We start from the raw sequence: 13,257 nt of genomic DNA, 5'->3' as shown, positions 1-13,257 counted from the left end.
ACATATAGGCCAGACTGGGTAAGGACAACAGGTTTATCCCTGGTGTCCTGATTGAGGTATTATGGGATATTGTCCTTTATCCCTGGTGCCCTGATTGAGGTATTATGGGATATTGTCCTTTATCCCTGGTGCCCTGATTGAGGTATTATGGGATATTGTCCTTTATCCCTGGTGCCCTGATTGAGGTATTATGGGATATTGTCCTTTATCCCTGGTGCCCTGATTGAGGTATTATGGGATATTGTCCTTTATCCCCAGTGCCCTGATTGAGGTATTATGGGATATTGTCCTTTATCCCTGGTGCCCTGATTGAGGTATTATGGGATATTGTCCTTTATCCCTGGTGCCCTGATTGAGGTATTATGGGATATTATCCTTTAACCCTGGTGCCCTGATTGAGGTATTATGGGATATTGTCCTTTATCCCTGGTGTCCTGATTGAGGTATTATGGGATATTGTCCTTTATCCCTGGTGCCCTGATTGAGGTATTATGGGATATTATCCTTTAACCCCGGTGCCCTGATTGAGGTATTATGGGATATTGTCCTTTATCCCTGGTGCCCTGATTGAGGTATTATGGGATATTATCCTTTAACCCCGGTGCCCTGATTGAGGTATTATGGGATATTGTCCTTTATCCCTGGTGCCCTGATTGAGGTATTATGGGATATTGTCCTTTATCCCTGGTGCCCTGATTGAGGTATGATGGGATATTGTCCTTTATCCCTGGTGCCCTGATTGAGGTATTATGGGATATTGTCCTTTATCCCTGGTGTCCTGATTGAGGTATTATGGGATATTGTCCTTTAACCCTGGTGCCCTGATTGAGGTATTATGGGATATTGTCCTTTAACCCTGGTGCCCTGATTGAGGTATTATGGGATATTGTCCTTTATCCCTGGTGCCCTGATTGAGGTATTATGTGATATTGTCCTTTAACCCTGGTGCCCTGATTGAGGTATTATGGGATATTGTCCTTTAACCCTGGTGCCCTGATTGAGGTATTATGGGATATTGTCCTTTATCCCCGGTGCCCTGATTGAGGTATTATGGGATATTGTCCTTTAACCCTGGTGCCCTGATTGAGGTATTATGGGATATTGTCCTTTATCCCCAGTGCCCTGATTGAGGTATTATGGGATATTGTCCTTTATCCCTGGTGCCCTGATTGAGGTATTGTGGGATATTGTCCTTTAACCCTGGTGCCCTGATTGAGGTATTATGGGATATTGTCCTTTATCCCCAGTGCCCTGATTGAGGTATTATGGGATATTATCCTTTATCCCTGGTGCCCTGATTGAGGTATTATGGGATATTGTCCTTTATCCCTGGTGTCCTGATTGAGGTATTATGGGATATTGTCCTTTATCCCTGGTGCCCTGATTGAGGTATTATGGGATATTGTCCTTTATCCCTGGTGCCCTGATTGAGGTATTATGGGATATTGTCCTTTATCCCTGGTGCCCTGATTGAGGTATTATGGGATATTGTCCTTTATCCCTGGTGTCCTGATTGAGGTATTATGGGATATTGTCCTTTATCCCTGGTGCCCTGATTGAGGTATTATGGGATATTGTCCTTTATCCCTGGTGCCCTGATTGAGGTATTATGGGATATTGTCCTTTATCCCTGGTGCCCTGATTGAGGTATTATGGGATATTGTCCTTTATCCCTGGTGCCCTGATTGAGGTATTATGGGATATTATCCTTTATCCCTGGTGCCCTGATTGAGGTATTATGGGATATTGTCCTTTAACCCCGGTGCCCTGATTGAGGTATTATGGGATATTGTCCTTTAACCCTGGTGCCCTGATTGAGGTATTATGGGATATCGTATTACATCCTTTCCCTCTAATACAAGTGCGAGCAGTAGGGAAACACTGAAAAACATCTGATTAATACTCTTTATTAAATCAAGCCAATGATATAATAAAATGTAAGCCCTTACATGCAGTATATGAGATAGAGGTACCAATAATAGTTACATACTTCAGGGGATGTCTTTGATGCTTATGCTAGCCTCAGATACAGATAAGAGTTCCCTTTCTTTTACTTACTCTGAGATTCTGAATGTCGTATGTTTATATGTTTCATTAGGCAGGGCAAATGTCGGTATCATTATGTCATCACTCCCTCCTGTGTGTTTTTTGTTGACACATCTGCTATCCTTTGTTGTGTATGTCTTTACTGTCTTATCTGGAACTGTTCTGTACCTCTAGTGTGTTGTGAACTCTCAATGCCAATTAGCTTATTCTACTTAATAATCTTTACCTACCTTTCCTTATAACAGCTAAACAGCACCAGTTGCCAGAGGAGCAGTTGTCACCACGCGTGCTTACATTAAACAGCAGCATCAGTACAAGCACTTCTGAACTATTGTAATGTAATGTGGGGGTGGAGGCACTGATGATGAAGATGAGGGGCTGTGGGTCACTCAGGGGCCAGAGTAATTGCAAAATGCAAAAAGGAAAGACTTGCATTTCTATAATGCCCTTCATGACCTCAGGACGTCCTAAACCCTTTACAGCCAATGAAGCACTCTTGAAGTGTAGTAATTGTTGTAATGTAGGAAACACGGTAGCGAATTTGTGCACAGCAAGATCCCTCAAACAACAATGAGATAATGACCAGATAATCTGTTTTTGATGTTGGCTGAGGGATAAATCGTGGGCAGGACATCAGCGAGAACTCTCCTGCTCTTCTTCCAATAGTGCCATGGAATCTTTTACATCCACCTGAGAGGGCAGGCGGGGCCTCAGTTTAACGTCTCAACTGAAAGACGGCACCTCCGACAGTGCAGCACTCCCTCAGTACTGCAGTGAAGTGTCAGTCTGATTGCAGAACAGAGATCCAGCATGCTGCCCTTCTTCAGTTGTCTGGAGATAGACATCTCACTAGGGCTGCTCTCCAATGGACGATGCTAGAACACATGATCTGTGTGGTCCAATTCCATACACCTAGCAGTGGAAGGTGGTATGGCAAGATAGGTATCAACAGTGGTCTACACTGGAGTAGGACATATCGGGATGGAAAATCACAGGCAGCATATTCCTCAATTTTCTATATGCACCACCGGCAGGCAAGACTCCCCACCAGGAGCACAAACACAGAACCCTCTAAATGTGCAACCACAGTAACCTATTGACAATAATAAACTCCAAGATCCCTGACCATTTTAAGCCTGCTCTTAACTTTATGGCAACAGCAATGATGCTTTAGCACTCATTAAAGCAGGTGTTAAGACTCATTAGTTCCCATTTTTAAGTAAAAAATTGCATAAAATTTCCAATTATTCCGGTGAATTCCAGTGCAGCAGCTGATTAGACCATGGCAGTCGTTTTGCGTCTGTAACAATTTGTCTTACTGTGGGTTAGGGTGCTGCTTGCTCAGGGCACCATGTCCTCAAGTTTACAGACTTTAATTGGAGGTGTTAGTGGCTGAAAAGGAGGACCCATCTTCTTTTGGCCTTGAAGGAAGCTGGCCCCCGAAGAATGATCAAGGCCCAGTGGAAGAAGGTGGGCTTGGCACTAAGTGCCACCTCCAGTAACCCCCTACCCACTACTTAATGCCAGAAGTTGTTTAGTGAACCTTCCAGGACAGCCTAGTTAACGGGAGTCAGTCATATTTAGTATCAGTGGTCTGGAATGGGCATGTTACCTGTTTCCAGCTCACTAACTTCGAAATTCTGCCCCATTATGGGTCCAAGAATAGCGCTTTCTGGGCAAGTGGGAGGAATTTGGAGCTGAACCTGGTTCTGCCAGATATCTGCCCCTTGCTGGCCAAATTCTGCCATTTTGATGGAGTGAGGCTGGTTGAGCCTGAGCTCGAGTATTGTGTCCAATTCTGGGCACCACACTGTAGGAAGGATGTGAAGGCCTTGGAGAGGGTGCAGAGGAGATTTACCAGAATGGTACCAGGGATGAGAGACTTCAGTTTTGTGGAGAGATTGGAGAAGCTGGGATTGTTCACCTTAGAACAGAGAAGGTTAAGGGGGGATTTAATAGAGGTGTTTAAAATTATAAGAGGCTTTGAAAGATTAAATATGGAGAAACTGTTTCCATTGGCAGGAGTGTTGGTAATCAGAGGACACAGATTTAAGGTCATTGGCAAAAGAACCAGAGGGGAGATGAGGAGAATTTTTTTTACGTTCTGATCTGGACTGCACTGCCTGAAAGGGCGGTGGAAGCAGATTCAATAGTGACTTTCAAAAGGGAATTAGATAAATACTTGGAAAGGAAAAATTTACAGGGCTATGGGGTAAGAGCGGGGAAGTGGGACTAATTGGATAGCTCTTCCAAAGAACCGGTACAGGCACGATGGGTCGAATGGCCTCCTCCTGTGCTCTATAATTCTTCAGCCCTCCCTCCCCTCTCTGCTGTGATGTCACAGTTGAAAGCAGGACTGGCACGTTGCCGGAGTTGCCTGGACAATTGACCAGCTCTGCCTAGCGTACGGCCAACAGAAAGAACACTTACATGTAGCAGGCACACTTGCACACTTGCTGTACAAGTGCCGTAAGTGGGGCCACAGTGTCGAATACTAATGGCAGAGATTGACTCATTGGGAAAGCAGCAAATCAGCAAAGCAACAGCTTGGAAGCAAAATTAGTATCAACGGCCACTTTGGCCAGATTGGCCTGTCTCCCCACACCCCGCCCCCCCCACCCAAAACAGGATCTGAAATTCTGGTGCCCCTGCAAGGCCCAGGGAGTGTGTAAGTGTCCTGGGTGCATGCCTCTCTTATGCAAATAAGCCTGACCCCAAGATTAGGGATAGCGGTCATTGCCAAGGTCAGGCTGGTGGGCAGAAGTCCACCGTTAGCAATTTCTAGGCTCCCCAGGATGATGGGACTGATATTGCAGTTAGGTCAAGGTGTCTGTGTTGTCTGGCACCTGGCCATGGGTCCTTCTCTTCCTGAAGCAGGGCCTCGGCTGCCTGCTCATCCTGCTGCCCTTCTTCTCTTCCCTCTTCCTCACGCTTACAGATCGCTCCCCAATGGAAACATCATTGGGTTCCTGAGTTTCATAGCTGAAGGTCCAATAAAATCACCATATCATCAGCAGCAAATCAGAAAATGCAGATAGAAAAAGTCCCAAGAAACAAAAAAAGATTCTTCAGCAACAAAGTTTGACCAAATACTATTGTAATAAAGTGGCCAGCCCTCTGCCCATCCTGTCTGTCAGTAAATGACCGTGTATCATGCTGCTTGTTTGTCTATCAGTGCTTTTATATGTGAAGATGTCAATATCCAAGACTTTCAATTGTGAGTGTCAATGGGTGTCCTGCTAAAGTATGGCAAATAATAATAAGGTGAGATTCTGTGAGGGCCATCTTGTCTTGCAATCTTAAAAGTAGTCCTGAGTTGGTCTAAGTTTAGGTGGCACATACTGTGACAAACAGCTGCCCATTCTACAGCCTGTCCTGGCTGATACTGAAGGAACATGCATTGTGCGGCCAGGTTGTCTGAGAAGAACATTCTGTGTCAGGCTCCTTTATGATTTCTGAGTGAGCGTAGTTTGAGTTATAGGTTGCTGCTAGTACTTGTCTCATCCTGCAGTACGGCCATGCAGAGCAAGTATTCAGTGGGCTCTTTCTTTCACAACAGAACTGCACAGGATAAACTTCTATTAATGTTGAGCATGGGTCAGCACAAAATGAGTTACAGGTTATGAAGGTATATTTTGTGCTTCTGCATTCTTGGGGAAGATACTTGGAATTGGAAGGTGTACTTTAGCCTTACATTAGTGGCTCCATTGAGGTCAGTCATCTTCTTCCTGACCTGTATCCAGATCCCTTAGGCCCCACACTTGCTGAACTAGTCTTGTTTTGAGGAGGGGGCCTTCTGCCCACTTTAACATAACCCTTTGTTCCCACCTTCCATGAATAAGGACCTCCAGCAGTTGGTCACTGACGTTCTTCCAGCCCCCACTCCACAGTAAAATGATTAACAAAACCACTAGTCTGTCCCCCCCACCTCCTCCTCCTCCCTCCTTCCCCCTCTCCCTTCCCCTTTGCAAGTGCATGGGTTTGAATGTCTGCTTAGGCCATTTAAGTGCTGCACCTCTTGATTATTTCCATTGGACAGCCTGCTGAGTGGGTAAGGTTCACACACGAGAAGAAGAATACGAACTTGCATTTATATAGCGCCTTTCACGACCCCAATGCTTTACAGCCAATTAAATATTTTTGAAGTTTGGTCACTGTTGTAATGTAGGAAACGCAGCAGCCAATTCCCACAAACCGCGATGTGACAATGACCAGGTAATCTGTTTTAGTGATGTTGGTTGTGAGATAAATATTGGCCAGAACCATGGGAGAACTACCTCTGCTCTCCTTCAAAATAGTGCTGTGGGATCTTTTACGTCCACCGGAGAGGGCAGATTAGGCCTCGGAATAGCATCTCATCCGAGCAATTCAACAGTACTCCCTCAGTACTGCGCTGGGTGTCAGCCTGGATTATGTACTGAGCTCTCTGGAGTGGGGCTTGAAACCGACAACCATGGAAGCAAGAGTGCTACCCACTGAGCCACACCTGTAGCTAAATATGACACTATTGAGGGTTAATGGGAAGGCAGGAATTCTCCTGTCAACCTTTAATAGCCCACAGTTAACCCCCAAACAGGGCAGCAATAGTGATTTCTAGCTTCATGAGAACATTTGTTGGGGAAGAGGTGCTCTAGGTCATCATGTGTAACAGCGTCTTAAACAGGTCCTTTTTGAATGCATTTGCAATGCTGCTGCACATATCAAGGAGGTCGAGTCTTCCCCCTTAATGTACAGATTCTATACATTTAAACTTTAATTTACAGATTATATTGGGCAACATAGTTATAAGCCTGAGCATGAAGAATGGGTTCACAATTTCATTATACAGAACAAACAGAGTGCTGATTAACAATTAATAAGTTTAACTTCTATTTGTACTGGCTGGGAATAACCAAATGCTTATTTCTGTGCACCGTCTGATTGTTGCAGATGTCAGTTTGGCTCAGTGAGTAGCACTTTCACCTCTGAGTCTCACTCCAGGAATTGAGTACAAGATCTAGACTGATACTTCAGTGCAGTACTGAGGGAGTGCAGCATTGTCGGAGGTACCGACCTTCGGAAGAGATACTAAACCGAGGCCTTGTCTGCCCTCTTTGAAGAGGAGCAGGGAGTTGACTCTGGCCTACATTGGTTCCTCCACCAAAAACTGATCATCTGGTTATTTATCTCATTGCTGTTTGTGGGACCTTGCTGTCTGCCAACTGTTGCCTTTGCCTACATTACTAGTGACTGAACTTCAAAAAAAAGTAATTAGTTGACTGCGAGGCAGTTTTGGAATGAAAAATGATATATAAAGTTAATCTTCTCTTTGCTGCAGTTCACTGGATCTTTGTTCTGCAGAGACAGTGACCCCTATTGGCCACCCTTGTAGCAGCACTCAGTGTTAGTGATGTGCCATTTCTGAATCTGCCTAGGCAAGAATCAGCTCAGCTTCTCGTTAGTGTTCCAAATGGGAAAAGGAAGATTAAAAAAAATCCAATTTGTTTTGTTGGATGTTTTAGGTTCATGTAATTTCCCCTCAAGGTAGCAATATTAATTGGAAAGGAGAAATAACTTGTAATTATGCCAGTCTCCAGTTTCTCAGAGGCTCACATTACACCACATTATTTCCCTTTATGTTTCCTGTGCAGGAGACGAATGGATTCACCTTGTCCGTGTCTACCCAAGGCAGGCAAACCAACGAGGGAAGTCCTGCCTCACGACCTCTCAAATCAGAGAAAGAAGCTTTATTAGTGGGTAGAGTATCCTGACTTTCACTTAATTGCAGTGTGAAAACCTTCTCAATTGTCATTGAATTCACATTGTGCTGTTCTCCGGAAAAGCCTTATGCAAATGTTTAACTGCACACCAGAAATCATGAATGGAACATAGGAACAGGCCAGTCGACCTCTAGAGCCTGTCCCGCCTCTCAATTAGATCTTGGCTGATCTGTATCTTATCTTAACTCCATCTACCTGCCTTGGTTCCGTACCCCTTAATACCCTTGCCTAACAAAAATCTATCAATCTCAGTTTTGACATTTTCAATTGACCCCCCCAGCCTCAACAGCTTTTTGGGGGGAGAATGGGAAAAGTGACTTGGTAGCAGAGAATAAGAGTACATGTAGGAAACAGGGATAAGTACTGAGCCTGGCTCTACAAACTCACTGTGCCGATCAGTGGATGAATCAGGGTTCACTCCCAATTCCTTTCTCAAGGAGGATTTGTCTCTCTAAAGAAAAAACAGGAGAAGAGGCTGTCAGAGTATTTCCCACTAATGGGCTTTGTGGCTTTAAAACATGCAGCTCCTAAGAACTGTGATTTTTGCAGGTGGCAACTAAAACCTACGTTCCACCTCAGTTGCTATGACCCTTTGACACTTTCCAGCACAGCTAATGAGCTAATGGACCCAGATAAATGTGCGACAGTTCACTAATCCAGCTGTGACTTTTTTAAGGAAAATGGCTGATCACCAAGTTCGAAAGAAACATACTTAAGAACCAGCCTCTGTTATGGAGAAATGCAAGCAGATGTTTAGGCAGAGACGATGACCCCCAAATAGATGCAAAGCATGGACCTACGTCACTGCAAGATTGGCCAAGGTATCAACTGCCTGGAGGGTCTGGCCATTTGTTTTAAATGAGTTGACGTCTTCATTAAAATAGTGAAGGGAGGAACATCACACAAATATGTTAAACGTTCATCTCCTAATGCACAATAATCTCTAGGCTGTCGTCTCAATCCCCCTGCTTTTATATTTAAAGGCAGAACTGGCACATAGCTGCAGGTGCAGCGTGCAACCAGAAGTGGACATTATGACAAGCAGCAAGTCACTCCACAGGAGGAAGCAATAGTTGATTTATTCAAGAGGGAAAGTCTAGAAGGCATTGGGGCCGTGGAGAATGGTGAAGTGCACAGAATTATTGGTATGTACTATATTGATTAGATATTCAACATGTCCATGACTAAGAACACAGTAGTGAATGTAATGGCAATACAGGAACTAAATGGATCAATAGGCTCAGATACTCATCATATCTTCTCTGCTCTCTTCACAGAACAAGGGGAACTCAAGAGTGAAGCGGGCACACCTGAGGAGCATTGCTTACCTGAGCACCGATCAACACCCTCCCCACTTGAAACAGGCACAGATACACAGACTTCAGAAGAGAATGCTAGTGACCTTGATGAGGATAGTGAAGCGCTGGGTGGCTGAAGGTAGATGACGGGCCAGCTGGTGCCTGAGTGCCACTCCTCAGTTCCACGAATACCAAGGTTGTTGGAGCAGCAGCACCATATTGCAGAGTCACTTGCCCCCACCCCCCCCCATCACACTATGTTGGAAATTGTCTGGACCCAGCAGTCCACTGCCATCTGCCAGATGTTACAGAGCAACGGTTGAATGTATTGCAGTCTGCCATTCAGTCCATGGCAACACCAGTGGCAACAGCCTCAGGCCAAAATAACAAAGGGAGCATCACCCTTGAACCCACTGTTGCTATGTGATTCCAACTCAATCGTGGCCAGTTAGCTCATGCTGTTAGGCTGCTCCTACTGGCTGGTGTAGTAACCGATGGGTATCATACGCCCTCTGCACTTCCAACCACCCTCTTCGCTTTATCTACCAACTCTGCTGAGATGTTCCCATCAACGGGCTGCTCAGCCCACACTATCTGGCAGAAAGCTCACCTGTGGTAGTCATTGCCATCGCTGCTCTGGTGACACTTCAAAATCTGCGGGGCTCACTGAAGCAGCACTGACCAGAAGTAAAATGGTGTAACATGGTGCTGCTGCTCCAACAACCTTTGATTTGACTATTCGTCTAAGGAATGTCACACAAACTCATCCCCATTGACCCTAACAAATAAAAAGCGGACCTGTTACTCACTTTTCATTAACCTCGTTCACTCCTTTTCAGGAGGGGTCCAAATGCTCAGACCGACATCTGCTGCCAATTTCTCCTGACATGACACCATTTTTGAATCACATCTGCCTTTTTGTTTAGTGAAAAGGAGAATTCCATGCCCTACGTGAGGCAATCTTCCGACTGGATTGAATATAGGGGCCAATTCTGTGAATGCCTCACCTGCAGATATGTTTACTGAGAATTCCATTGGAGGCTAATGCACATTTGTAATACCAACCCTGTAATTTTGTGGCATACAGCACCCTTCCCATATCACACAGCACCCTTCCCATATCACACAGCACCCTTCCCATATCACACAGCACCCTTTCCATATCGCACAGCACCCTTCCCATATCGCACAGCACCCTTTCCATATTGCACAGCACCCTTTCCATATCACACAGCACCCTTTCCATATCACACAGCATCCTTTCCATATCACACAGCACCCTTTCCATATCGCACAGCACCCTTCCCATATCACACAGCACCCTTTCCATATTGCACAGCACCCTTTCCATATTGCACAGCACCCTTTCCATATTGCACAGCACCCTTTCCATATTGCACAGCACCCTTTCCATATCACACAGCACCCTTTCCATATTGCACAGCACCCTTTCCATATCATACATGGATCAACGGCCCAGGTTACTTTCCCACCAAAAAGACGCCCCAGAACCAGCTGTTTCCAATTTTAGGTGCCATTTCTGGACAGGCAGCTCTGTTGACTGCCCAAAGTCAGTGGGGTCCTAATTCACATATGCTAATCAGAGTCTGATGATGTCGTTGGGCCCAGACGGCCATGTTATCTCCAGCCTGAGCCTGAAATCCACCAGGTGAAGGGGATCGGCAAACTGAAGAGAGCCCTCCCGGTTAAGTTATTTTTTACTTTCCTTTTTGGGGCCCAGGAGGAACAGGAGTGCTCCTCCGGGCCCCACAACGAAAGTCAAGGCCTTCCCTGCCCTGGACTCCCTGCTTCCTTGAGCGAGACCCCCCCCCAAGAACCCCCCCATTATCCAGATGCCGTGAGCCGCTCTCCTCCCAGTTGTCGCCCATTGCATGTGGGATGTGGAAAGCCGGCATGTTAATGAGGCCTGCCGGTTAAAATCCCGGTGGCTCCATACTGCCGCGGGCAGATGGGAAACCAACTGAAATAAGCAGTTTCCCACTGGAAGCCCACTGGCAGTTAAAATCCACCCCCTGCCCACAGTGTCTTTATAGGGGCGAACAATGAATGTATCTATTTACAATTCAATGGCATTATTACATAGAATTTATAGCACAGAAATAGGCCATTCGGCCCAACAGGTCTATGCTGGTGTTTATGCTCCACATAAGCCTCCTCCCTCCCTTCTTCATCTCACCCGATCACGATATCCTTCTTTTCCTTTCTCCCTCATGTACTTATCTAGCTTTCCCTTAAACGTGCCTATGCTAGTCACCTCAACTACTCCATGTGGCAGCAAGTTCCACATTCTTACTACTCTATTCAAGTATGAAGCAGAAAAAGAAATCAGTGAATACAATCAGATATAAATTTTGAATGCAATTATCATGAAAAATGCCCATAATGGATGAATGAACTCTTTTAAGAGATATCTTTGGATATTAACAAAATCTGTGGCTGCCACGCTCTGCCTCTCTTCAGTACCTCATTCTGTTCTAGCGTTCGGAATTGATTGGAATATACGTAACACGCCAACGTTAAGTTATGGAGTCCTCCCTCTGAACTCTGAACTCGGGGTTAACTGAAAACCTTTGCTGCCTATAAGCTGTTGGAAGCAGTTGTTCTGGGAAGTCTCACAGGTTCCTCTCCCAAGTAAAAGCAAACTCCTGCTTTCCCACTGATGAAGAAATGCTTTGCAGATTGCTTCCCCGGCAAAAAGAGAATCTTTAACAATCTTACCCTGTAAAAATGTGAAGCCACTGTGAACAATTTGATTACGACAACATCGCTTGTCAGGCTCCTCATGCTCCAGTCAACAGAGAGAGACACATTTGTGTTTCTCAGAAATCACTTAACACTCAGCTTTCCAGACACACTCAATTAGGATACAGGAAGTGGCGCTGTCTACAACTATGTTACGATTGAAAACAGTAGCCCTCATCTGAATTTTATTTTAAACTGACATATTTCATAGCATTACATAGAATTTACAGCATAGAAACAGGCCATTCGGCCCAACTGGTCTATGCCGGTGTTCATGCTCCACACTACTCTCCTCCCACTTTACTTCATCTCACCCTATCAACATATCTTTCTATTCCTTTCTCCCTCATGTACTTATCTAACTTCCCCTTAAACACACTGGGATCTATTCATCCGATAGGTCCCAGTGTGTCTATGAAGGGCTCTGAAAATTCCCAATGTGACTATCAATTCATCTGATAGGTCACAGTGTATTTATCCATCATTCTGATAAGGCCCAGTGAGTTTATCAATCCGTGGTACAAGAAACACGGAAAGTTAGCGTGCAGGTACAGCAAGCAATTAGGAAGGCAAATGGTATGTTGGCCTTTATTACAAGGAGGTTGGAGTACAAGAGTAAGGAAGTCTTGCTACAATTGTACAGGGCTTTGAGACCACACTTGGAGTACTGCGTATAGTTTTGGTCTCCTTATCTAAGAAATGATATACTTGCTTTGTAGATGGTGCAACAAAGGTTCACTAGATTAATCCCTGGGATGAGAGGGTTGTCCAATGAGGAGAGATTGAGTAAAATGGGCCCATACTCTCTGGAGTTTAGAAAAATGAGAGGTGATCTCATTGAAACATATAAGATTCTGAGAGGGCTTGACAGGGTAGATGCTGAGAGGTTGTTTCCCCTGACTGGAGAGTCTAGAATTAGGGGGCACAGTTTCAGGATAAGAGGTCGGCCATTTAAGACTGAGATGAGGAGAAATTCCTTCATTCAGAAGGTTGTAAATCTTTGGAATTCTCTACCCCAGAGAGCTGTGCGCTCAGTCGGAGAAGATTCAAGGCTGAGATCGATAGATTTTTGGACTCTAGGGGAATCAAGGGATATGGGGATAGGGCGGGAAAGTGGAGTTGAGGTCGAAGTTCAGCCATGATCTTATTGAAAGGCAGAGCAGGCTCGAGGGGCCGTATGGCCAACTCCTGCTCCTATTTCTTATGTTCTTATTTCTTATACTTCTATGTTATTCGCCTCAACTATTCCTTGTGGTAGCAAGTTGCACATTCTCACCACTCTCTGGGTAAAGAAGTTTCTCCTGAATTCCTTGTTGGATTTACTAGTGACTAACTTGTATTTATGACCCCTAGTTTTGGACTCCCCCACAAGTGGAAACATTTTCTCTATG

At 45.0% G+C, this 13,257-nt stretch overlaps 1 protein-coding gene across 3 annotated transcripts in view; it reads left to right on the top strand.

The window, feature by feature from the left end:
- enox1 (ecto-NOX disulfide-thiol exchanger 1) overlaps positions 1–13,257 on the top strand; it is a 393,944-nt gene that overhangs the window by 346,951 nt on the left and 33,736 nt on the right. For 2 of the 3 annotated variants that reach the window (XM_067992518.1, XM_067992517.1), the window contains one exon: positions 7,677–7,782. In XM_067992518.1, coding sequence (XP_067848619.1) covers positions 7,677–7,782 — 106 coding nt within the window. The remainder of the gene's footprint in view (positions 1–7,676; positions 7,783–13,257) is intronic. The other variant, XM_067992519.1, reaches the window with a different exon arrangement.

Source organism: Heptranchias perlo, chromosome 11 (genome assembly GCF_035084215.1).
Source record: "Heptranchias perlo isolate sHepPer1 chromosome 11, sHepPer1.hap1, whole genome shotgun sequence".
Classification (NCBI taxonomy): Eukaryota; Metazoa; Chordata; class Chondrichthyes; order Hexanchiformes; family Hexanchidae; genus Heptranchias; species Heptranchias perlo.
Note: the sequence above shows the minus strand (reverse complement) of the source record. Positions and strands in the feature narration are given on the sequence as shown.